We start from the raw sequence: 23,238 nt of genomic DNA, 5'->3' as shown, positions 1-23,238 counted from the left end.
TCCACAGACATCTCGACCCAGCGGTCCTTTTTAGTCCACAGACATCTCGACCCAGCGGTCCTTTTTAGTCCACAGACATCTCGACCCAGCGGTCCTTTTTAGTCCACAGACATCTCGACCCAGCGGTCCTTTTTAGTGCACAGACATGTCGACCCAGCGGTCCTTTTTAGTCCACAGACATCTCGACCCAGCGGTCCTTTTTAGTGCACAGACATGTCGACCCAGCGGTCCTTTTTAGTCCACAGACATCTCGACCCAGCGGTCCTTTTTAGTCCACAGACATCTCGACCCAGCGGTCCTTTTTAGTCCACAGACATCTCGACCCAGCGGTCCTTTTTAGTCCACAGACATCTCGACCCAGCGGTCCTTTTTAGTCCACAGACATCTCGACCCAGCGGTCCTTTTTAGTCCACAGACATCTCGACCCAGCGGTCCTTTTTAGTCCACAGACATCTCGACCCAGCGGTCCTTTTTAGTCCACAGACATCTCGACCCAGCGGTCCTTTTTAGTCCACAGACATCTCGACCCAGCGGTCCTTTTTAGTCCACAGACATCTCGACCCAGCGGTCCTTTTTAGTGCACAGACATCTCGACCCAGCGGTCCTTTTTAGTCCACAGACATCTCGACCCAGCGGTCCTTTTTAGTGCACAGACATCTCGACCCAGCGGTCCTTTTTAGTCCACAGACATCTCGACCCAGCGGTCCTTTTTAGTCCACAGACATCTCGACCCAGCGGTCCTTTTTAGTCCACAGACATCTCGACCCAGCGGTCCTTTTTAGTCCACAGACATCTCGACCCAGCGGTCCTTTTTAGTGCACAGACATGTCGACCCAGCGGTCCTTTTTAGTCCACAGACATCTCGACCCAGCGGTCCTTTTTAGTGCACAGACATGTCGACCCAGCGGTCCTTTTTAGTCCACAGACATCTCGACCCAGCGGTCCTTTTTAGTCCACAGACATCTCGACCCAGCGGTCCTTTTTAGTCCACAGACATCTCGACCCAGCGGTCCTTTTTAGTCCACAGACATCTCGACCCAGCGGTCCTTTTTAGTCCACAGACATCTCGACCCAGCGGTCCTTTTTAGTCCACAGACATCTCGACCCAGCGGTCCTTTTTAGTCCACAGACATCTCGACCCAGCGGTCCTTTTTAGTCCACAGACATCTCGACCCAGCGGTCCTTTTTAGTCCACAGACATCTCGACCCAGCGGTCCTTTTTAGTCCACAGACATCTCGACCCAGCGGTCCTTTTTAGTGCACAGACATGTCGACCCAGCGGTCCTTTTTAGTCCACAGACATCTCGACCCAGCGGTCCTTTTTAGTGCACAGACATGTCGACCCAGCGGTCCTTTTTAGTCCACAGACATCTCGACCCAGCGGTCCTTTTTAGTGCACAGACATGTCGACCCAGCGGTCCTTTTTAGTCCACAGACATCTCGACCCAGCGGTCCTTTTTAGTGCACAGACATGTCGACCCAGCGGTCCTTTTTAGTGCACAGACATGTCGACCCAGCGGTCCTTTTTAGTCCACAGACATCTCGACCCAGCGGTCCTTTTTAGTGCACAGACATGTCGACCCAGCGGTCCTTTTTAGTCCACAGACATCTCGACCCAGCGGTCCTTTTTAGTGCACAGACATGTCGACCCAGCGGTCCTTTTTAGTCCACAGACATCTCGACCCAGCGGTCCTTTTTAGTGCACAGACATGTCGACCCAGCGGTCCTTTTTAGTCCACAGATATGTCGACCCAGCGGTCCTTTTTAGTGCACAGACATGTCGACCCAGCGGTCCTTTTTAGTGCACAGACATGTCGACCCAGCGGTCCTTTTTAGTGCACAGACATGTCGACCCAGCGGTCCTTTTTAGTGCACAGACATGTCGACCCAGCGGTCCTTTTTAGTCCACAGACATGTCGACCCAGCGGTCCTTTTTAGTGCACAGACATGTCGAACCAGCGGTCCTTTTTAGTGCACAGACATGTCGACCCAGCGGTCCTTTTTAGTCCACAGACATGTCGACCCAGCGGTCCTTTTTAGTGCACAGACATGTCGACCCAGCGGTCCTTTTTAGTGCACAGACATGTCGACCCAGCGGTCCTTTTTAGTCCACAGACATGTCGACCCAGCGGTCCTTTTTAGTGCACAGACATGTCGACCCAGCGGTCCTTTTTAGTGCACAGACATGTCGACCCAGCGGTCCTTTTTAGTGCACAGACATGTCGACCCAGCGGTCCTTTTTAGTGCACAGACATGTCGACCCAGCGGTCCTTTTTAGTGCACAGACATGTCGACCCAGCGGTCCTTTTTAGTGCACAGACATGTCGACCCAGCGGTCCTTTTTAGTGCACAGACATGTCGACCCAGCGGTCCTTTTTAGTGCACAGACATGTCGACCCAGCGGTCCTTTTTAGTGCACAGACATGTCGACCCAGCGGTCCTTTTTAGTGCACAGACATGTCGACCCAGCGGTCCTTTTTAGTGCACAGACATGTCGACCCAGCGGTCCTTTTTAGTGCACAGACATGTCGACCCAGCGGTCCTTTTTAGTGCACAGACATGTCGACCCAGCGGTCCTTTTTAGTCCACAGACATGTCGACCCAGCGGTCCTTTTTAGTGCACAGACATGTCGACCCAGCGGTCCTTTTTAGTGCACAGACATGTCGACCCAGCGGTCCTTTTTAGTCCACAGACATGTCGACCCAGCGGTCCTTTTTAGTGCACAGACATGTCGACCCAGCGGTCCTTTTTAGTGCACAGACATGTCGACCCAGCGGTCCTTTTTAGTGCACAGACATGTCGACCCAGCGGTCCTTTTTAGTGCACAGACATGTCGACCCAGCGGTCCTTTTTAGTGCACAGACATGTCGACCCAGCGGTCCTTTTTAGTGCACAGACATGTCGACCCAGCGGTCCTTTTTAGTGCACAGACATGTCGACCCAGCGGTCCTTTTTAGTGCACAGACATGTCGACCCAGCGGTCCTTTTTAGTGCACAGACATGTCGACCCAGCGGTCCTTTTTAGTGCACAGACATGTCGACCCAGCGGTCCTTTTTAGTGCACAGACATGTCGACCCAGCGGTCCTTTTTAGTGCACAGACATGTCGACCCAGCGGTCCTTTTTAGTGCACAGACATGTCGACCCAGCGGTCCTTTTTAGTGCACAGACATGTCGACCCAGCGGTCCTTTTTAGTGCACAGACATGTCGACCCAGCGGTCCTTTTTAGTGCACAGACAAACTCTAATTAGACAATACTTATATTGACAAAATGTTGAGCGGCTTGCCGCAGGGAAGACACACGCAAAAGTGTTACCATGCAAAGTCCGTTAGGAAGTCAATTCAGGCACACACAAACTCCAACTGTGCGCACAGAGCACACAGGCTGCGGCTTTTGGCGCGCGTTGAAGTGGAGGGACGGTCTTATCCCGTGTTCCTGCCTCACTAGATCTGAGATGGTGCGTCCAATTGTTTTCACTGAAAATATTGTGCCTTTTACAAAGAACAACCGCGCTTTTGCTGCAATGCCACACGCAAACGATTTCAACAGAAGTCAAGTCCTGTAATTTGTAAACCTGGTTATGGCTAGATATGGTTTTCATTTGTTGAATGATAGATCGACGAGCGCAGTAGAGTAGTGAATAAGACATCTTCCTAATCGGAAGGTCGTGAGTTCAAATCCCGCCCGCGGCCGCCTGGTGGGTAAGGGTGGATATTTGTCCGATCTCCCAGGTCAACTTATGTGCAGACCTGCTAGTGCCTTATCCCCCTTCGTGTGTACACGCAAGCACAAGACCAAGTGCGCACTGAAAAGATCCTGTAATCCATGTCAGAGTTCGGTGGGTTATAGAAACACGAAAATACCCAGCATGCTTCCCCCAAAAGCGGCGTATGGCTGCCTGAATGGCGGGATAAAAACGGTCATACACGTAAAAATCCACTCGTGCACAAACATGCGTGAAATGAACGTAGAAGAAGAGAAGAGGAATAATAGATCTGCTGCATTCTCAATTAAAGTGTTCCGCTTTTGAAAATCCTTTCTGTAACCTTTTTTTATTACAGTTTATGGGACATAGTACGGTACATAGTTCTACAAGCAAAGGTAGCACACATGGTAACCACTAGTGTTCACTTAGTAGAACTATCTACTATGTCTCACTGTCTTCAATACTGGGCAGAGAAAGAGTGTTGAAAAGTGGATCACTTCAGTGCAGAGTGTAATTAGTTGTGCACGTGCTTTTGTACTCACTGTCCCTTTTTGTCAGCGGCTGTTTCGCAGATCTCCATCAGTATTCGCACAGCCCGGGTGGACAGCATGCCGTGTTCAAACTGCCGCCAGTAACTGAGCTGAGACAGAATGTGTACCATTACTCAATGGATGCATGCCGTGTTCAAACTGCCGCCAGTAAGTGAGCTGAGACAGAATGTGTACCATTACTCAATGGATGCATGCCGTGTTCAAACTGCCGCCAGTAACGGAGCTGAGACAGAATGTGTACCATTACTCAATGGATGCATGCCGTGTTCAAACTGCCGCCAGTAACGGAGCTGAGACAGAATGTGTACCATTACTCAATGGATGCATGCCGTGTTCAAACTGCCGCCAGTAACTGAGCTGAGACAGAATGTGTACCATTACTCAATGGATGCATGCCGTGTTCAAACTGCCGCCAGTAAGTGAGCTGAGACAGAATGTGTACCATTACTCAATGGATGCATGCCGTGTTCAAACTGCCGCCAGTAACTGAGCTGAGACAGAATGTGTACCATTACTCAATGGATGCATGCCGTGTTCAAACTGGCGCCAGTAAGTGAGCTGAGACAGAATGTGTACCATTACTCAATGGATGCATGCCGTGTTCAAACTGCCGCCAGTAACGGAGCTGAGACAGAATGTGTACCATTACTCAATGGATGCATGCCGTGTTCAAACTGCCGCCAGTAACGGAGCTGAGACAGAATGTGTACCATTACTCAATGGATGCATGCCGTGTTCAAACTGCCGCCAGTAACTGAGCTGAGACAGAATGTGTACCATTACTCAATGGATGCATGCCGTGTTCAAACTGCCGCCAGTAAGTGAGCTGAGACAGAATGTGTACCATTACTCAATGGATGCATGCCGTGTTCAAACTGCCGCCAGTAACTGAGCTGAGACAGAATGGCTCGGGCAATGAATGGCTGGATGGATTGATGAAGTGATTGGATTGACCGGGAGAAAGAAAGTTCTGGACAATGTTAAAAGAAAACAAAGGATCTTTAAAGGCACAGTTCGCCTCCCGTAAACCATCACAGATACTGTCAGGCTTTTACACACAGTACAAACACCCTTTCGTTTAAACACTCACCGCTTGAGAATATCCTAGGTGCCCTACGTAAAGAGCGAAAAAGTTTGAAAGAATAAATTTTGCGGCGGACGGTGCGTTTTGGCGCTAGACCTAACTTTTAAAATCTGAATAATAAATTGACAGCTTGTTACACAAACATTCTTTTTTTTTTTTTTTTTTTTTATTTATTTTATTTCCTTACACCTGTTCCTTGTCCCGGTGTGCTCTCACGCCGCCCCGTCCCTGCACTCGCTGCTCCATCCACATCTGAATTTCGTTCCGCTGCCAGACTTGTCGATTTTACAGACGCTCCAGGGAGGGATGTCGGGTCGTTGCGGTAGGCTACCCTCGGAAGATGACACTGCACTTCTGCTGAGTCACTTCGACGGTGTTCAGTAGTGGGTCTGTCCCGAGCTAACGGACGCAGCCCACTACCTACTATGCCCCCTACTAACGACATTGACAGCTAAGTCGCGGAGCCAGACTGAGTGAGGGTCCCCTCCAGAGAGCAGACCGCCACCACGTCCCTCCGTCGACCCCCCAGAACGTCACACGTTGAAGACTGACAGCAGAATTACTATTCAGGGAAGGATGGAACAGGAACACTGAGACCAAGGTCACCATGAGAGCTCCGGGCATGAAGGGCCACAAGAGCAAGGACAATTTATAATTTTGAATGATTAATGAGATGAGGATGATTATAATGATGATGCTATGGATTTCCAATTTGGTTTGAGACTACGTGACAGGGCAGCATTCTACGCTTACTGTCATAATATACCAGGCTCGAGAACTGCCGCACCTGCGGTGTTGGTCAGGTAAACAGAACCTGAGCACCCTCAAAGTCGCATTCGTTAAGTGAATGACACTCGGCTGTGTGATTCCAGCCTTCCCATGGGAACCATAGCACTTCCACTCTGGGTGGGAGCCGACCGTAGCCCGAAAAAACCCACATGACCCTGATGGGATTCGAACCCACGACCTCCCGGCCCACAGCCCGATGCGCTAACCACTGCGCTACGGGGGCCGGTCACACAAACATTCTTAAATCATAACAGAATTATTTCTTTTATCAAGACAAGATCAGTACAATTTGAAGTTTTGAAAGTTTGAACAAAGAAAAGCCCGGAAGCAGGGTCACGCAAGGTCGTGGTTCTCGTCGCATACGACGGTTATGCCTATCACCAGTTCCTCTGAACAGTCAAAAGCCATCGCTAGAGTTCGTGTGAATCGCAGCCGTTTGTTGCGTTTAGATTCAGAGGTTCTTAAAAACGTGCTGTTGCAGATAAGCTTACAGCGAGTCGCATTGAAATCACAAACTGACGACTACATTGGAGGGGGAAAAAGGAAACTGGATCACACGGGTTCACGATGGCTCAGGGGTAAGATAAACCACGCAAAAATAATTTCTTTGAAAATTGCTCGCTCTTAAGTTTACAGAGGGCACCTAGGATGTTCTAAAGCGGTGAGTGTTTAAATGAAAGGGTGTTTGTACTGTGTGTAAAAGCCTGACAGTATATGTGATGGTTTACGGGAGGCTTACTGTGCCTTTAAATTATCGGTTTTGCTTTTAACACTGTTTCTCAGCAGCATCACGTTTTTTATGATGATGATGATGATGATGATGATGATGATGATGATGATGATGATGATGATGATGATGATGATGATGATGATGATGATAATGATGATGATGATGATGATGATGATGATGATGATGATGATGATGATGGCAACAGAGCCCGACCTTCTCGGCCTTGAGGAGCCGGAGGATGGCTTCGTTGCGCATGTCCACCATCTCCTTGGAAGTGGGCTGGTAGGGCACGAGCTGCTCGCAGTGTGGGCATATGGCCCACACTCTGCTGATCTTCTCCTCGTCCTCGTCTTGCTGGGGGACACAACACAGGCAGCATGGTCAGTGTTTGCCTGTGTGCTTGTTTGTTTGTTTGTTTGTTTGTGTGCTTGTTTTTTTGTTTTGTTTGTTTGTTTGTTTGACACGTGGCCCCCACTCTGTGGATTTTCTCATCGTCGGCGTCGTGGTGCGGGCATCAACACAGTCACGTCAGCACAGTCAGTGTTTGATGTGTGTTTGTTCGACCTGGCTTCCATGAAATTCCAGAAAACTTCAACGTTTGTCCAGAGACGGACGGTAAATCGCCTGGGAGGCTGTTTATCCAAACAATGCTCGTTATTATGACTCGCTTGGATGAGTGGAAAAGGCAACACGTACCTGTCCGGCTCTCCTGGTGTTTCAACACTTCGCCTCATCATCTCACATCTTTAACATAGGCTCACAACATCCCTCTGCTGGGCCACATTCCAAAACAATCAACACCACGGGTGCTCTGCCCAGCTTTAACATAGGCTCACAACATCCCTCTGCTGGGCCACATTCCAAAACAATCAACACCACGGGTGCTCTGCCCAGCTTTAACATAGGCTCACAACATCCCTCTGCTGGGCCACATTCCAAAACAATCAACACCATGGGTGCTCTCGGTGCATACTGGGAATCGTTGTGTGAATTATTAAGGGAATTAAATCATCGACAAGTTTGCATATCGCCGAAGCTTTTTCTTCTTTAGCGTTCCAGAATTTTTCTGGTTACGTGTGAGCTTGTTTGCCCATTTGGGTTCCCCAAACTATACTCTGAGAGCATAGTCAGCTTCACTCCGCTTTCGTTGAGTAGGCGTGCGGGGTGTTTTCGTGTTTCCATAACCCACCGAACTCCGACATGGATTACAGGATATTTTTCGTGCGCACTTGGTCTTGTGCTTGCGTGTAAACACCAAGGGGGTTAAGTCACTAGCAGGACTGCACATAAGTTGACCTGGGAGATCGGGAAAATCTCCACTCTTAACCCAACAGGCGGCAGCGACCGGGATTCGAGCTCACGACCTCCCGATTAGGAGGCCGACGTCTTACCACCACGCCACTGTGCCCGTCATCGCCGAAGCAATCAGTGATGATGTTCGTTTTTGGAGGGTGGCCAAGTTAAGGGATTGTCTTTTTTCATGTAAAGTCCCAGCCCGATCTGTTAAGTTAAGGGATAGTCCTTTCCCATGTAAAGTCCTGGCCCAATCTGTTAAGTTAAGGGAAGGTCCTTTCCCATGTAAAGTCCTGGCCCAATCTGTTAAGTTAAGAGATGGTCCTTTTCCACGTAAAGTCCTGGCCCAATCTGTTAAGTTAAGGGATGGTCCTTTCCCATACATGTTAAGTCCTGGCCCAATCTGACATGTGTTTTCACGGGAAGGGCAGTGACTTTAAAGTGACTGGCATTCAGGTCACCCTCTAACGGGGTGTTTAAACACAGAATCACGCCTACACCACAGCGCACATGCCCGCTCAACACACACACACACACACACACCGACCACACACACACCGACCACACACCGACCACACACACACCGACCACACACCGACCACACACACACCGACCACACACCGACCACACATACACCGACCACACACACACACACGACCACACACACACACACACCGACCACACACACAAACACACACACACACACACACACACACCGACCACATGCACATACACACACACACCGACCTCACACACACACACACACACACACACACACACACACACACAGAAGCAGTAAGCAGATCTTACCGTCAAATCCCAGGGTTCTCGCAGAGTGCATTTTTTATCCACGAAGCCCCAGTCCACATCCGCCAGGAATCTGGTTAGACAGAGAAGACCTGGGGTGATTATCTGAATCTGGTTGTAGCTCCATAATATAATCACAATGTTACTGGCAACACAACAGCACTCATAGCAAGCTTACATTGGTCATCTCAGCCTATTCTGTATTACCAAAGGTTGTAACAAAAGTTGTGAGCTTTTTTATTGGTGGGTTTCGTGGGGTGTTTTCTCCAAGATCTCTCAGAGACGTTAGGAAATCAACACGAGTGACGCTTGCTTATGTACCTCCTAATGTGCTACACGTACGTCTACACGAGGTGAACTCTCTTTCTGAACCCTTGCAAAACTAACACGTGTGTAGACGGTAGCTGCCTCATTCCACGTTCACGTCAAACTATGTCTGCGGTTCAGGTTGTACCTTGGAACCCCCTTCTAAGACATGATTTCAGACTTCCCTCTTTTGCCTTGCTTCCTCGCGTGTTCTGTTCATACCCTCTTTTGCCTTGCGTCCTCGCGTGTTCTGTTCATACCCTCTTTTGCCTTGCGTCCTCGCGTGTTCTGTTCATACCCTCTTTTGCCTTGCGTCCTCGCGTGTTCTGTTCATACCCTCTTTTGCCTTGCGTCCTCGCGTGTTCTGTTCATACCCTCTTTTGCCTTGCGTCCTCGCGTGTTCTGTTCATACCCTCTTTTGCCTTGCGTCCTCGCGTGTTCTGTTCATACCCTCTTTTGCCTTGCGTCCTCGCGTGTTCTGTTCATACCCTCTTTTGCCTTGCGTCCTCGCGTGTTCTGTTCATACCCTCTTTTGCCGTGCGTCCTCGCGTGTTCTGTTCATACCCTCTTTTGCCTTGCGTCCTCGCGTGTTCTGTTCATACCCTCTTTTGCCTTGCGTCCTCGCGTGTTCTGTTCATACCCTCTTTTGCCTTGCGTCCTCGCGTGTTCTGTTCATACCCTCTTTAAATGTGTCTCCATTTCAAGACATTCTCAAACAAATGGCACGGCGCTATTTTAAGATCTGAGAAACAAAGGGACGTTTGCACTCTAAATACATACGCCATGTGCAACAAGTGTAAGTGAGAGTTAAATACATACGCCATGTGCAACAAGTGTAGGTGAGAGTTAAATACATACGCAATGTGCAACAAGTGTAGGTGAGAGTTAAATACATACGACATGTGCAACAAGTGTAGGTGAGAGTTAAATACATACGACCTGTGCAACAAGTGTAGGTGAGAGTTAAATACATACGACATGTGCAACAAGTGTAGGTGAGAGTTAAATACATACGACCTGTGCAACAAGTGTAGGTGAGAGTTAAATACATACGCCATATGCAACAAGTGTAGGTGAGAGGTAAATACATACGACATGTGCAACAAGTGTAGGTGAGAGTTAAATACATATGACATGTGCAACAATTGTAGGAGAGAGTTAAATACATACGACCTGTGCAACAAGTGTAGGTGAGAGTTAAATACATACGACATGTGCAACAAGTGTAGGTGAGAGTTAAATACATACGACATGTGCAACAAGTGTAGGTGAGAGTTAAATACATACGACATGTGCAACAAGTGTAGGTGAGAGTTAAATACATACGACATGTGCAACAAGTGTAGGTGAGAGGTAAATACATACGACATGTGCAACAAGTGTAGGTGAGAGGTAAATACATATGACATGTGCAACAAGTGTAAGTGAGAGTTAAATACATATGACATGTGCAACAAGTGTAGGTGTGAGTTAAATACATATGACATGTGCAACAAGTGTAGGTGAGAGTTAAATACATACGACATGTGCAACAAGTGTAGGTGAGAGTTAAATACACACGACATGTGCAACAAGTGTAGGTGAGAGTTAAATACATACGACATGTGCAACAAGTGTAGGTGTGAGTTAAATACACACGACATGTGCAACAAGTGTAGGTGAGAGTTAAATACATATGACATGTGCAACAAGTGTAAGTGAGAGTTAAATACATATGACATGTGCAACAAGTGTAGGTGAGAGTTAAATACATATGACATGTGCAACAAGTGTAGGTGAGAGTTAAATACATACCACATGTGCAACAAGTGTAGGTGAGAGTTAAATACATACCACATGTGCAACAAGTGTAGGTGAGAGTTAAATACATACGACATGTGCAACAAGTGTAGGTGAGAGTTAAATACATACGACATGTGCAACAAGTGTAGGTGAGAGTTAAATACATACGACCTGTGCAACAAGTGTAGGTGATAGTTAAATACATACGACCTGTGCAACAAGTGTAGGTGAGAGTTAAATACATACGCAATGTGCAACAAGTGTAGGTGAGAGTTAAATACACACGACATGTGCAACAAGTGTAGGTGAGAGTTAAATACATACCACATGTGCAACAAGTGTAAGTGAGAGTTAAATACATACCACATGTGCAACAAGTGTAAGTGAGAGTTAAATACATACGACCTGTGCAACAAGTGTAGGTGAGAGTTAAATACACACGACATGTGCAACACGTGTAGGTGAGAGTTAAATACATACGACCTGTGCAACAAGTGTAAGTGAGAGTTAAATACATACGCCATGTGCAACAAGTGTAGGTGAGAGTTAAATACATACGCAATGTGCAACAAGTGTAGGTGAGAGTTAAATACATACGACATGTGCAACACGTGTAAGTGAGAGTTAAATACATACGACATGTGCAACAAGTGTAGGTGAGAGTTAAATACATACGACATGTGCAACAAGTGTAGGTGAGAGTTAAATACATACGACCTGTGCAACAAGTGTAGGTGAGAGTTTTTTTTTTTTTTTTTTTTTTTTTTTTTCTTCTTTTTCTTTTTTTAAAATACACTTGCTTGTTATTACAAGAAGGAATGGCTTTACTTGATGGCATGCAGAATTTATTGTATGTTTCCCAAAGCCTTTTACTTGGATTCTTTTTTTTTAGTTGAGGGTTGAGTGTATGTTGACTACCTTGTACAAGTTGCAGCTTTTGAATGTTTTTATTTCTTTTTTTTTCTTTTTTTTTTCTTTTATTTTCAATTTTTGCAGTTATGAAAAAAGTGCATAGTGTAAAGGGTATTAAGAAACACGAAGTTTCATTTCATTTTCAAACATGAATGTTAAATTTACGGGAGTACCATATCTAAATTTGCTAATGCACATTTTAGCAATAAGAACTAAATGGTTAATGATATCTAGACACACGTTGCCTGCATTTTCAACACAAACAACCCCAAGTAGTACAGATTTTGCGTTAAGTTTAACACGTACACCAGTTTTATCTAGTATAGTGTTTTCGACGTGTTTCCATAAAGGCTTAACTTTACTACAATCATAGAAAAAATGTTCGATGTAGTCTCTTTCGTGTGTGCAGTATGGACAATATTCACTGTCGGACAGTCCCATTTTTTGTAGAAGAATGTTTGTGGGATAGATGTTGTGAACAATTTTCCAGTGCAATTCTCGTAGTCTTGATTCTTTTGTTGCGTTTTTTGCTATAGACCAGCATGTTTCATTGACGTCAAAATTAAATGTATTTTTCCAAAATAAAACAGAACAGGGAGTGGAATACTTCGTCTTTACAATAAATTGCCTAATCAGGTTTGCAGTCATATGGTTCGTACCGTTAAAGGCTAAATAGTGTTGTTCGTTAATATCAGATGTCACAAACTCTGGGTTGTTTCTCAAGTATCTGGAGACAGCGGCTCTAACGACCAGGTATTCCAGATAGAGATTTGGCGAGGGCCCTAAAATTTCATTTACCATTTCAAATGGCATAATAGTATTGTTGTGCAACACATCATTCACATATGTAAACCCTTTCTGAGCCCATTTCTGATAATAAATAACCTGATTCTGGTAGACTATACCACTATTATTCCAAAGACACGTCATTTTTAACGATCCATGCCATGGAGTTTTACTATAATCTAGCCATGTCGAGGCAACACGTTGCCAAAAAACAGACTTAATCTGATGAAAGCCTTTGAATTTTTTTGTTCCTATAGTAGTACTAAAACAAGCTAAGTTCCTTCCAAAAGATTGAAATGTTCCTCTTGGTATCCATGTCCACGTGCCATTCACATCCTTACTCGACAGTTTAATAAACCATTGACACAGGAATGAGTCTTGCATCACCTTGATATCTATCATATTTACCCCGCCCTTGTCTGTGTTACTGTTGACTACTACCCTTTTAACCTTTTCAAATGCTTTCTTATTACAGTCCCGTTTCCTCCACAAAAACCTATACAGTAGAGTGTTGATTTCTTTCAGCACCTTATCTGGCAAGCAGATGGACTGTAACACATACACAAACTGTGATAACAAAAAACTCTTAATTACGCATATTTTTCCGAGAATACCCAGATTTCGTTTTTCCCAGTTTAGAATTATTCTTTTAACTTTAGCGATTTTGTCTTGCCAGTTCATCACAATTTCGGATGCGCTTTTAGCGTTTGAGAAGTAAGCTCCTAAGATTTTTATCTGGTTTACGCGTTTAAAGCCAAAATCATCCATGTTTTCATTTCTTTTGGAACCAATCAACATCATTTCGGACTTGTGCATGTTTAACTTAAGACATGATATTAAAGTAAATTGCTCCAGTATTTCCAAAACACAGTTAATGTCTTCTTCGTCTCTTAGAAACATGGTGATGTCATCAGCATATAACAATACTTTTAATATGTTGTCTGCTACGTTTAGCCCTTTTAGCTCTACACTCTGTCTAAAACGAATCGCTAGAAGTTCTACACCGATCACGAAGGCCAGAGGTGAGAAAGGACACCCCTGACGAATCCCGGAATTCACTTCAAAGTCTTCGGAAAGCCACCCGTTATAGCCAATACAACTTCTTGTATTAGCAAAAAGAACTTGGACCCACTGAACAAAGTCTAGACCGAAGCCTAGCCTTCTAAAGGCACAAAGCATGTATTTTTTGGAAATAGAGTCAAAAGCAGCCTGAAAATCGAGTGCTAATAGTACACCAGGTTTTTCTTTAAGTCTGAAATATTCAATTACATCATCAATTGTTCTTAAATGAGTACTAACGTTCCGACCTTTTATATAACCCAATATAGGTGAGAGTTAAATACATACGCCATGTGCAACAAGTGTAAGTGAGAGTTAAATACATACGACATGTGCAACAAGTGTAGGTGAGAGTTAAATACATACGACATGTGCAACAAGTGTAAGTGAGAGTTAAATACATACGACATGTGCAACAAGTGTAAGTGAGAGTTAAATACATACGACATGTGCAACAAGTGTAAGTGAGAGTTAAATACATACGCCATGTGCAACAAGTATAATTGAGAGTTAAATACATACGACATGTGCAACAAGTGTAGGTGAGAGTTAAATACATACGCCATATGCAACAAGTGTAGGTGAGAGGTAAATACATACGACATGTGCAACAAGTGTAGGTGAGAGTTAAATACATATGACTTGTGCAACAAGTGTAGGTGAGAGTTAAATACGACCACATGTGCAACAAGTGTAGGTGAGAGTTAAACACATGATACGCAATGTGCAACAAGTGTAGGTGATAGTTAAATACATACCACATGTGCAACAAGTGTAGGTGAGAGTTAAATACATACGACATGTGCAACAAGTGTAAGTGAGAGTTAAATACATACGCAATGTGCAACAAGTGTAGGTGAGAGTTAAATACATACGACATGTGCAACAAGTGTAGGTGAGAGTTAAATACATACGACATGTGCAACAAGTGTAGGTGAGAGGTAAATACATACGACATGTGCAACAAGTGTAGGTGAGAGGTAAATACATATGACATGTGCAACAATTGTAGGAGAGAGTTAAATACATACGACCTGTGCAACAAGTGTAGGTGAGAGTTAAATACATACGACATGTGCAACAAGTGTAGGTGAGAGTTAAATACATACGACCTGTGCAACAAGTGTAGGTGATAGTTAAATACGACCACATGTGCAACAAGTGTAGGTGAGAGTTAAACACATGATACGACCTGTGCAACAAGTGTAGGTGAGAGTTAAATACATACGACATGTGCAACAAGTGTAGGTGAGAGTTAAATACATACGACATGTGCAACAAGTGTAGGTAAGAGTTAAATACATACCACATGTGCAACAAGTGTAGGTGAGAGTTAAATACATACGACCTGTGCAACAAGTGTAGGTGATAGTTAAATACATACCACATGTGCAACAAGTGTAGGTGAGAGTTAAATACATACGACATGTGCAACAAGTGTAGGTGAGAGGTAAATACATACGACATGTGCAACAAGTGTAGGTGAGAGTTAAATACATACGACATGTGCAACAAGTGTAGGTGAGAGTTAAATACATACGACCTGTGCAACAAGTGTAGGTGATAGTTAAATACATACCACATGTGCAACAAATGTAGGTGAGAGTTAAATACATACGACCTGTGCAACAAGTGTAGGTGATAGTTAAATACATACCACATGTGCAACAAGTATAGGTGATAGTTAAATACATACCACATGTGCAACAAGTGTAGGTGAGAGTTAAATACATACGACATGTGCAACAAGTGTAGGTGAGAGTTAAATACATACGACATGTGCAACAAGTGTAGGTAAGAGTTAAATACATACCACATGTGCAACAAGTGTAGGTGAGAGTTAAATACATACGACCTGTGCAACAAGTGTAGGTGAGAGTTAAATACATACGCCATATGCAACAAGTGTAAGTGAGAGTTAAATACACACGACATGTGCAACAAGTGTAGGTGAGAGTTAAATACATACGCCATATGCAACAAGTGTAAGTGAGAGTTAAATACACACGACATGTGCAACAAGTGTAGGTGAGAGTTAAATACATACGACATGTGGAGAGTACCGCTCACAAGCTTACCTGTCTGTCATCCACACACTCATGGTCTTCTGTTTGACCTCGGTCAGAAAGCTCAAGGCCGTTGCCATAGCAGCACGTCGCGCGTTGGACACGTCACTCATTCCTGGATCAAGATCGTTCACAACATTCTAAAAATTGATTGTCTCTGATGGCAAGGCGTAAAAAAAAAGAAGAAAAAAAGAATAATAAGTTTTTATTTTGCTTTGATTTTAGAACTAAAAGAGATATCCATGAAAAATATTGTTGACCCTCTCTTTCGAAGTGAAATCTCTGACGTCAGAAGCCAAACAAAAGTTTGAAAAGACGTCCTAACCTGAAAAATTCTGTCACTTCTGTTGCATGTCTCCCAAGGAACTGACAAAGAATTTCGAGAACGAAGTTTGTTTTGGTGACTTCAACATGTCAGCAGTAGAACATTATAATCGTGTTTTGGTGACTTCAACATGTCAGCAGTAGAACATTATAATCGTGTTTTGGTGACTTCAACATGTCAGCAGTAGAACATTATAATCGTGTTTTGGTGACTTCAACATGTCAGCAGTAGAACATTATAATCGTGTTTTGGTGACTTCAACATGTCAGCAGTAGAACATTATAATCGTGTTTTGGTGACTTCAACATGTCAGCAGTAGAACATTATAATCGTGTTTTGGTGACTTCAACATGTCAGCAGTAGAACATTATAATCGTGTTTTGGTGACTTCAACATGTCAGCAGTAGAACATTATAATCGTGTTTTGGTGACTTCAACATGTCAGCAGTAGAACATTATAATCGTGTTTTGGTGACTTCAACATGTCAGCAGTAGAACATTATAATCGTGTTTTGGTGACTTCAACATGTCAGCAGTAGAACATTATAATCGTGTTTTGGTGACTTCAACATGTCAGCAGTAGAACATTATAATCGTGTTTTGGTGACTTCAACATGTCAGCAGTAGAACATTATAATCGTGTTTTGGTGACTTCAACATGTCAGCAGTAGAACATTATAATCGTGTTTTGGTGACTTCAACATGTCAGCAGTAGAACATTATAATCGTGTTTTGGTGACTTCAACATGTCAGCAGTAGAACATTATAATCGTGTTTTGGTGACTTCAACATGTCAGCAGTAGAACATTATAATCGTGTTTTGGTGACTTCAACATGTCAGCAGTAGAACATTATAATCGTGTTTTGGTGACTTCAACATGTCAGCAGTAGAACATTATAATCGTGTTTTGGTGACTTCAACATGTCAGCAGTAGAACATTATAATCGTGTTTTGGTGACTTCAACATGTCAGCAGTAGAACATTATAATCGTGTTTTGGTGACTTCAACATGTCAGCAGTAGAACATTATAATCGTGTTTTGGTGACTTCAACATGTCAGCAGTAGAACATTATAATCGTGTTTTGGTGACTTCAACATGTCAGCAGTAGAACATTATAATCGTGTTTTGGTGACTTCAACATGTCAGCAGTAGAACATTATAATCGTGTTTTGGTGACTTCAACATGTCAGCAGTAGAACATTATAATCGTGTTTTGGTGACTTCAACATGTCAGCAGTAGAACATTATAATCGTGTTTTGGTGACTTCAACATGTCAGCAGTAGAACATTATAATCGTGTTTTGGTGACTTCAACATGTCAGCAGTAGAACATTATAATCGTGTTTTGGTGACTTCAACATGTCAGCAGTAGAACATTATAATCGTGTTTTGGTGACTTCAACATGTCAGCAGTAGAACATTATAATCGTGTTTTGGTGACTTCAACATGTCAGCAGTAGAACATTATAATCGTGTTTTGGTGACTTCAACATGTCAGCAGTAGAACATTATAATCGTGTTTTGGTGACTTCAACATGTCAGCAGTAGAACATTATAATCGTGTTTTGGTGACTTCAACATGTCAGCAGTAGAACATTATAATCGTGTTTTGGTGACTTCAACATGTCAGCAGTAGAACATTATAATCGTGTTTTGGTGACTTCAACATGTCAGCAGTAGAACATTATAATCGTGTTTTGGTGACTTCAACATGTCAGCAGTAGAACATTATAATCGTGTTTTGGTGACTTCAACATGTCAGCAGTAGAACATTATAATCGTGTTTTGGTGACTTCAACATGTCAGCAGTAGAACATTATAATCGTGTTTTGGTGACTTCAACATGTCAGCAGTAGAACATTATAATCGTGTTTTGGTGACTTCAACATGTCAGCAGTAGAACATTATAATCGTGTTTTGGTGACTTCAACATGTCAGCAGTAGAACATTATAATCGTGTTTTGGTGACTTCAACATGTCAGCAGTAGAACATTATAATCGTGTTTTGGTGACTTCAACATGTCAGCTGTAGAACATTATAATCGTAAGTTCAGCGCCAGGCTGTGCATGCATCGGTATTGTCTATCATTAAACAATGGTGTCTTTCTGGGAAGAAATAAAAGAAAGTTAGGCGAAATTAGGCTGACTCTGGTCAAGGGAAATCCGCTGATCTGACAATGTTGTACAAGAGACGTCATACAGCATACTGAAACTTCCGCTTTTTACGACTCCCCTCCATCATGTCCCATTACACTCACTGAGTTAATTACGCTGGAACACGGGTCAACCAAACTGGGGTCACGTCGGGAGATCACCAAACCCTAGAAGCGTGCAACGTTTCAAAGCTCTAGCTTTAAAAACATCCAAGATGAACTCAACGTTTAAAGGCACAGTAAGCCTCCCGTAAACCATCACAGAGCTCCCCGAGCGTCTAAATACAGTACAAGCATACTTCCATTTGAACGCTCACCGAACGGGAACATCCTGGCTGCTTTCTGTCGAGCGTGAGACATTTTCAAAGAATTTATTTTCGTAGACTTGTTCCGTTAACAACAACGGCGCCTCGTTTTTGCGCTAGACCTAACTTTTAAAATCTAAATAATAAATTGACAGCTTGTTACACAAACATTCTTTAATCATAAAAGAATTCGTTTTTCATCAAGACAAGATCAGAACAATTCGAAGTTGTGAAAGTTTAAAAAAAGAAAAGCCCGGAAGCAGGGTCACGCAAGGGTCCGGTCGTAGCAGACGACGGCCGGTTTATCAGTGCAAATCGCCGTTCCTCTCAACAGTCAAAAGCTATCGCTAGAGTTCTTGTGAACCACAGCCGTTGTTTCGTGCATAAAAAAACGTGCTATTGTAGATAAGCTCACGTCGAGTCGCATTCAAATGACTAACTATGACGACTGCATTGTGAAAAGGGAAAACTGGATCACACGGGTTCACGATGGCTCAGGGGTAAGATAAACCACGCAAAAATAAATTCTTTGAAAATTGTTCGCTCTTTACGGAGGGCACCTAGGATGTTCTCAATTGGTGAGTGTTTAAATGAAATGGTGTTTGTACTGTGTGTAAAAGCCTGACCGTATCTGTGATGGTTTACGGGAGGCTTACTGTGCCTTTAAATTTTTTTTTGTCTACGGACGGCCTAACACTGCTCATTCCTAATTAGACTCTCACAGACCTGGGAATCCCTGTTTTGCACTTGGAGTATTCTCAAACAAACTTGGTGTATTTTTTTTTAAATGAGCGTACTCCACATTTAAACATGCTTCACACGCGTCTGTCGCACTGTTAAGGTTACCATTTTGTAATCATGAATTAAAGTACTGGATCTGCTTCGGGTTGCGCTTGTGAAGAAAAGTAGTCTAGCAATATTACTCGTCGTATTTGTTTTTCCACTGGATAGTATTCTAGACAATCATGCGTACAAAATACGGCGAAATCGTATGGGTTCTCAGGTCTGCTCTCATAATCACTCAGGGGAGTCAAAAAGTAGAAAAGCACGCAAAGCAAATACACAATTGCAAACTTTTTTTTAAAATGAAATGTTTAAACAAACCTTTAACGTACCAAGAAGCGACAGAAGTTTCGAAATAGTTGTAGCGTTGATGACCAAGGTCAAAAAGACAATACCACAAAGATGAAAAAATACCTGAAACAGTAAACATGTTGCATGTTAATTTCTACATATTCTTTCACAATACTAAATGTCTTGGTCACACACTCAATTAGTGGTCTACATTTGAGAGGCTGCTTTTTGTACAAGGCTGCGTTCGTTTCCTTTTCTTGTCATACAAGATTTTCGAAAATAATTGTGTCGGGTTTTTCATGCGCTGTGGAAGAGGTGTTTCTCTTGAACGTGAGGCAAGTTGGGCCAATTACGAGGTATGATCCAAACAAAATGATCAAATATGATTTTCGCAGAAACTGTTTGGCGTATCTGGCCCAAAATACAGCTGTCACTAGAACTACTCTCCTCCTACATCGATGCAAATTCACAAATGCCTAAGCCAATCATAAGTGGCCTTAAGGTGGCCTTATTTGGGGTTGATTTTGAGCTCTGATTTGACGGCTTGTTTGAGGTCCTGGCTGCAGGGAAACTTGTTGGCAAAAAGTCTGATTTTCAAAGAGGGTATTAACCAGAAATCACGGGGGGTGTAATCAGGTCTGAAGAATGAGTGAGGCAAAAATGGGATCATTTGGTCTTTTAGGAATGGATTTACACCCCTTCTTTTGTGGAGAATGACAATGTCATAAAGGAGAAGGGCAGTCTGGGTTTCGCAATTTGGTCAATGACTGCTAAACTCGTAAGTAAGTTTGGGTAAAAAGGTTTCTGTACAGTACGTGACAATGATGGTACTGTTAGTTGACAGAATATCGAAAGCAACGGGACCTTCGTGGTCGAAAAATACAGCGAATAGCCCTGTTTCTGCTTTGAAAACCTCGCTTACAAATGTGATGCATCTCGTCCTTTTGGTTAAGACAAGCTTTGTTTTTGCGTTCTCTGGCACTAAAGTATAAGGAAAACAAAGTCTCATTATCAGTGACTACAGTAACAACAAATGTGGGTCTACTCGGTTCACAACGGTTGAGCAGATCGCATGCAAGAGGACCCTGATGCTCCTTCCGTTCCCCTTTAAGCTTATGAGGCACCCATTTTGCGGCCAGCTTTTGAAGCGGAAGATTATTGAGAAGAATCCTCTGGACTGTTCCATATGGAAGTTTAATTTTTGCACTTTATACTCGCATGTACACTTTTTAATCTTAGTTCTTAAATTTTGACACAGCACTTACATTATTCTCGTTTGAAGCGCTCGTCTGACGGTTTTTTTGGCTTGTCAGAGTTATTCCCCTTTTGCCTTGTTTCGATTTATCTTTTCGTTTGTCAGATTGTAGATAATGGAACAACTTTGATTCGTGTAACGTTCTTCAGTTTTGTAGACATTTTCTTTGTACCATCATCCAGCTACACTCTTTCAAAGAAGTGAAGATTTTCATGGTGCTTGACAAAAGACTCCGTTTTGAAGCACAACCCAAAAGTTACGTATTTTAAAACCTCGTCATTTATGACGTAGTAACCTAATGACGTCATTTCTTAGCGGTATGCTAGTTAAATGGTTGGCCTTTCAAATGATATATTACTTTTTTATGATCAGTGGCCTGAGACTTGTGTAATCGCGGTTTGATCATTTTGTTTGGATCATACCTCGTAGCTCAGTTGAGGTGATCAGTGGAATCAAGCAATGACTAATGTGCTATAATGTGTTTTTTCCCAAAAAAGGGCAAATCATATCGAGCCGACCCTGCCGTTAATGCTTGCTCCGCATGATGCTGTACTCTGTGGAAGTCATGCACATCGCAGCTCATCACTCAGAGGCGCCACGGGGTCTTCATTCCACTGGGCAGTGCTACTCGTCCAAACGGAGTTTAGCTTGTCTCACTTTCATGATAACAAGCCCCGGCAGAGTTATTTCCCATCATCGTCTGTTCACGACACTTTTCTCTGATTCTGAACAAGACATGACGGTCTATAAATGCCAATTATACTGTTCAAAAAAAGAAACGCATAGTTGCTACTTGCCAAATTTGTTTTATTTTTCGAAAAAATTAACAGAAAATCCAATATTTAGATTATTTGTTTGAAATTTGGTATGGACACAGTTGAATGCACACACAGTTCATTTGCATCTTCAAATCAATCAGTCAATCAATACGATTGGGTGCCGAGGCTGTCAAGTCAGTAGGGGGTGTGACTGCATTGAGCAGCAACAACTGCCCGGCACCTTCTGGGCATGGACTGGATCAGATGCCGGATATCTTGCTGTGGGATGGTGTCCCACTCCTCCTGAAGTGCCTGCAATAGATCGCGGTGATTTGCCGGCGCTTCTTCTCGCCTGCGCACACGTCTGTCCAATTCATCCCAGAGGTGTTCTATCGGGTTCATGTCTGGCGACATGGATGGCCAGGGAAGCACCTGGACATGGTGGTCGGTGAGGAACTGGGTGGTGAGTCGTGCTGTGTGCGGGCGAGCGTTGTCCTGCTAGAATATGGCATCCTGGTCAGCCAGAAGAGGAAGGGCGTGTGGGCGCAGAATTTCCTCCACGTATCGCTGGGCAGTTATGCGCCCTTGGACGTGCACCAGGGTGCTCCTTCCAGCGGTATTGATCGCCCCCCACACCATGACGCCTCCACCACCATGAACGGGTGCCTCATCCACACAGTTGGGCGCGTAACGTTCGTTTACTCTCCAGTAGACCCTCCTCCGACCATCATGTCGCTGGAGCAGGAAGTCGGACTCGTCGCTGAACCACACGTGTCTCCAGTGATTCCGGACGGTCCAGCGAAGGTGCTGGTTGCCCCACTGCACTCGGTTCTGGCGATGGCGGCGGGTGAGGACAGCTCCTCTGTGAGGTCTGCGAGCTCTCAAACCAGCTTCATGCAGGCGGTTCCGCACGGTCTGGTCCGATAATCGGTGTGGCCCGGGGAGAGCCTGGACAGAAGATGAGGCCGACAGGAAACGATTCCGGAGGTGGCGGAGCCGTATGAAGCGGTCGTGAGCAGCAGTTGTCGCCCTTGGTCTTCCCGCTCGTGGCAAGTCAGCAACGGAGCCAGTGGCTTGAAACCTGACCCACAGTCTACTGATGGTGCTCTGGGACACGTGGAAGTGCCTGGCGATTGCACTTTGACTTTGGCCTGCTTGTAAACGACCCAATGCAATTTGGCGGTCTTCTCTGCTCAATCGGGCCATCTTTCGTCGCTGAATTGTCGTCTGATTTCTTTGTGGCGAACAATCCGCTTTTATGGGTTTTGGAAGACATGGTGAGAGCTCAATATTCCCCGAGTTTCACGAGATTACACTGGAGCATGACGAGTGGTCGTGCCAAATGAGCAATTTTGACATTGTAGCCACTGATAACGCATGCGTCACGTGCAGAGCTCACTTGTGGCAATGGACGAAAGGTCGACGACCAGATAAACATTTTCTGCAGTTTGGTGGATATCCTTGTAGCCATATAACTAAATTAACCAAATAT

General features: G+C 44.0%; 1 protein-coding gene across 1 annotated transcript in view; it reads right to left on the bottom strand.

Moving 5' to 3' along the window:
• Positions 1 to 23,238, bottom strand: part of LOC138970256 (uncharacterized) — a 108,204-nt gene that overhangs the window by 68,853 nt on the left and 16,113 nt on the right. The window contains exons 9-13 of the mRNA XM_070342752.1: positions 19,775 to 19,856; positions 15,886 to 15,988; positions 8,966 to 9,035; positions 7,076 to 7,216; positions 4,251 to 4,348 (exon numbers count right to left, since the gene is read on the bottom strand). Coding sequence (XP_070198853.1) covers positions 4,251 to 4,348; positions 7,076 to 7,216; positions 8,966 to 9,035; positions 15,886 to 15,988; positions 19,775 to 19,856 — 494 coding nt within the window. The remainder of the gene's footprint in view (positions 1 to 4,250; positions 4,349 to 7,075; positions 7,217 to 8,965; positions 9,036 to 15,885; positions 15,989 to 19,774; positions 19,857 to 23,238) is intronic.

Source organism: Littorina saxatilis, linkage group LG7, assembly GCF_037325665.1.
Source record: "Littorina saxatilis isolate snail1 linkage group LG7, US_GU_Lsax_2.0, whole genome shotgun sequence".
Taxonomy (NCBI): Eukaryota; Metazoa; Mollusca; class Gastropoda; order Littorinimorpha; family Littorinidae; genus Littorina; species Littorina saxatilis.
This window is presented reverse-complemented; position numbering and strand designations above follow the sequence as displayed.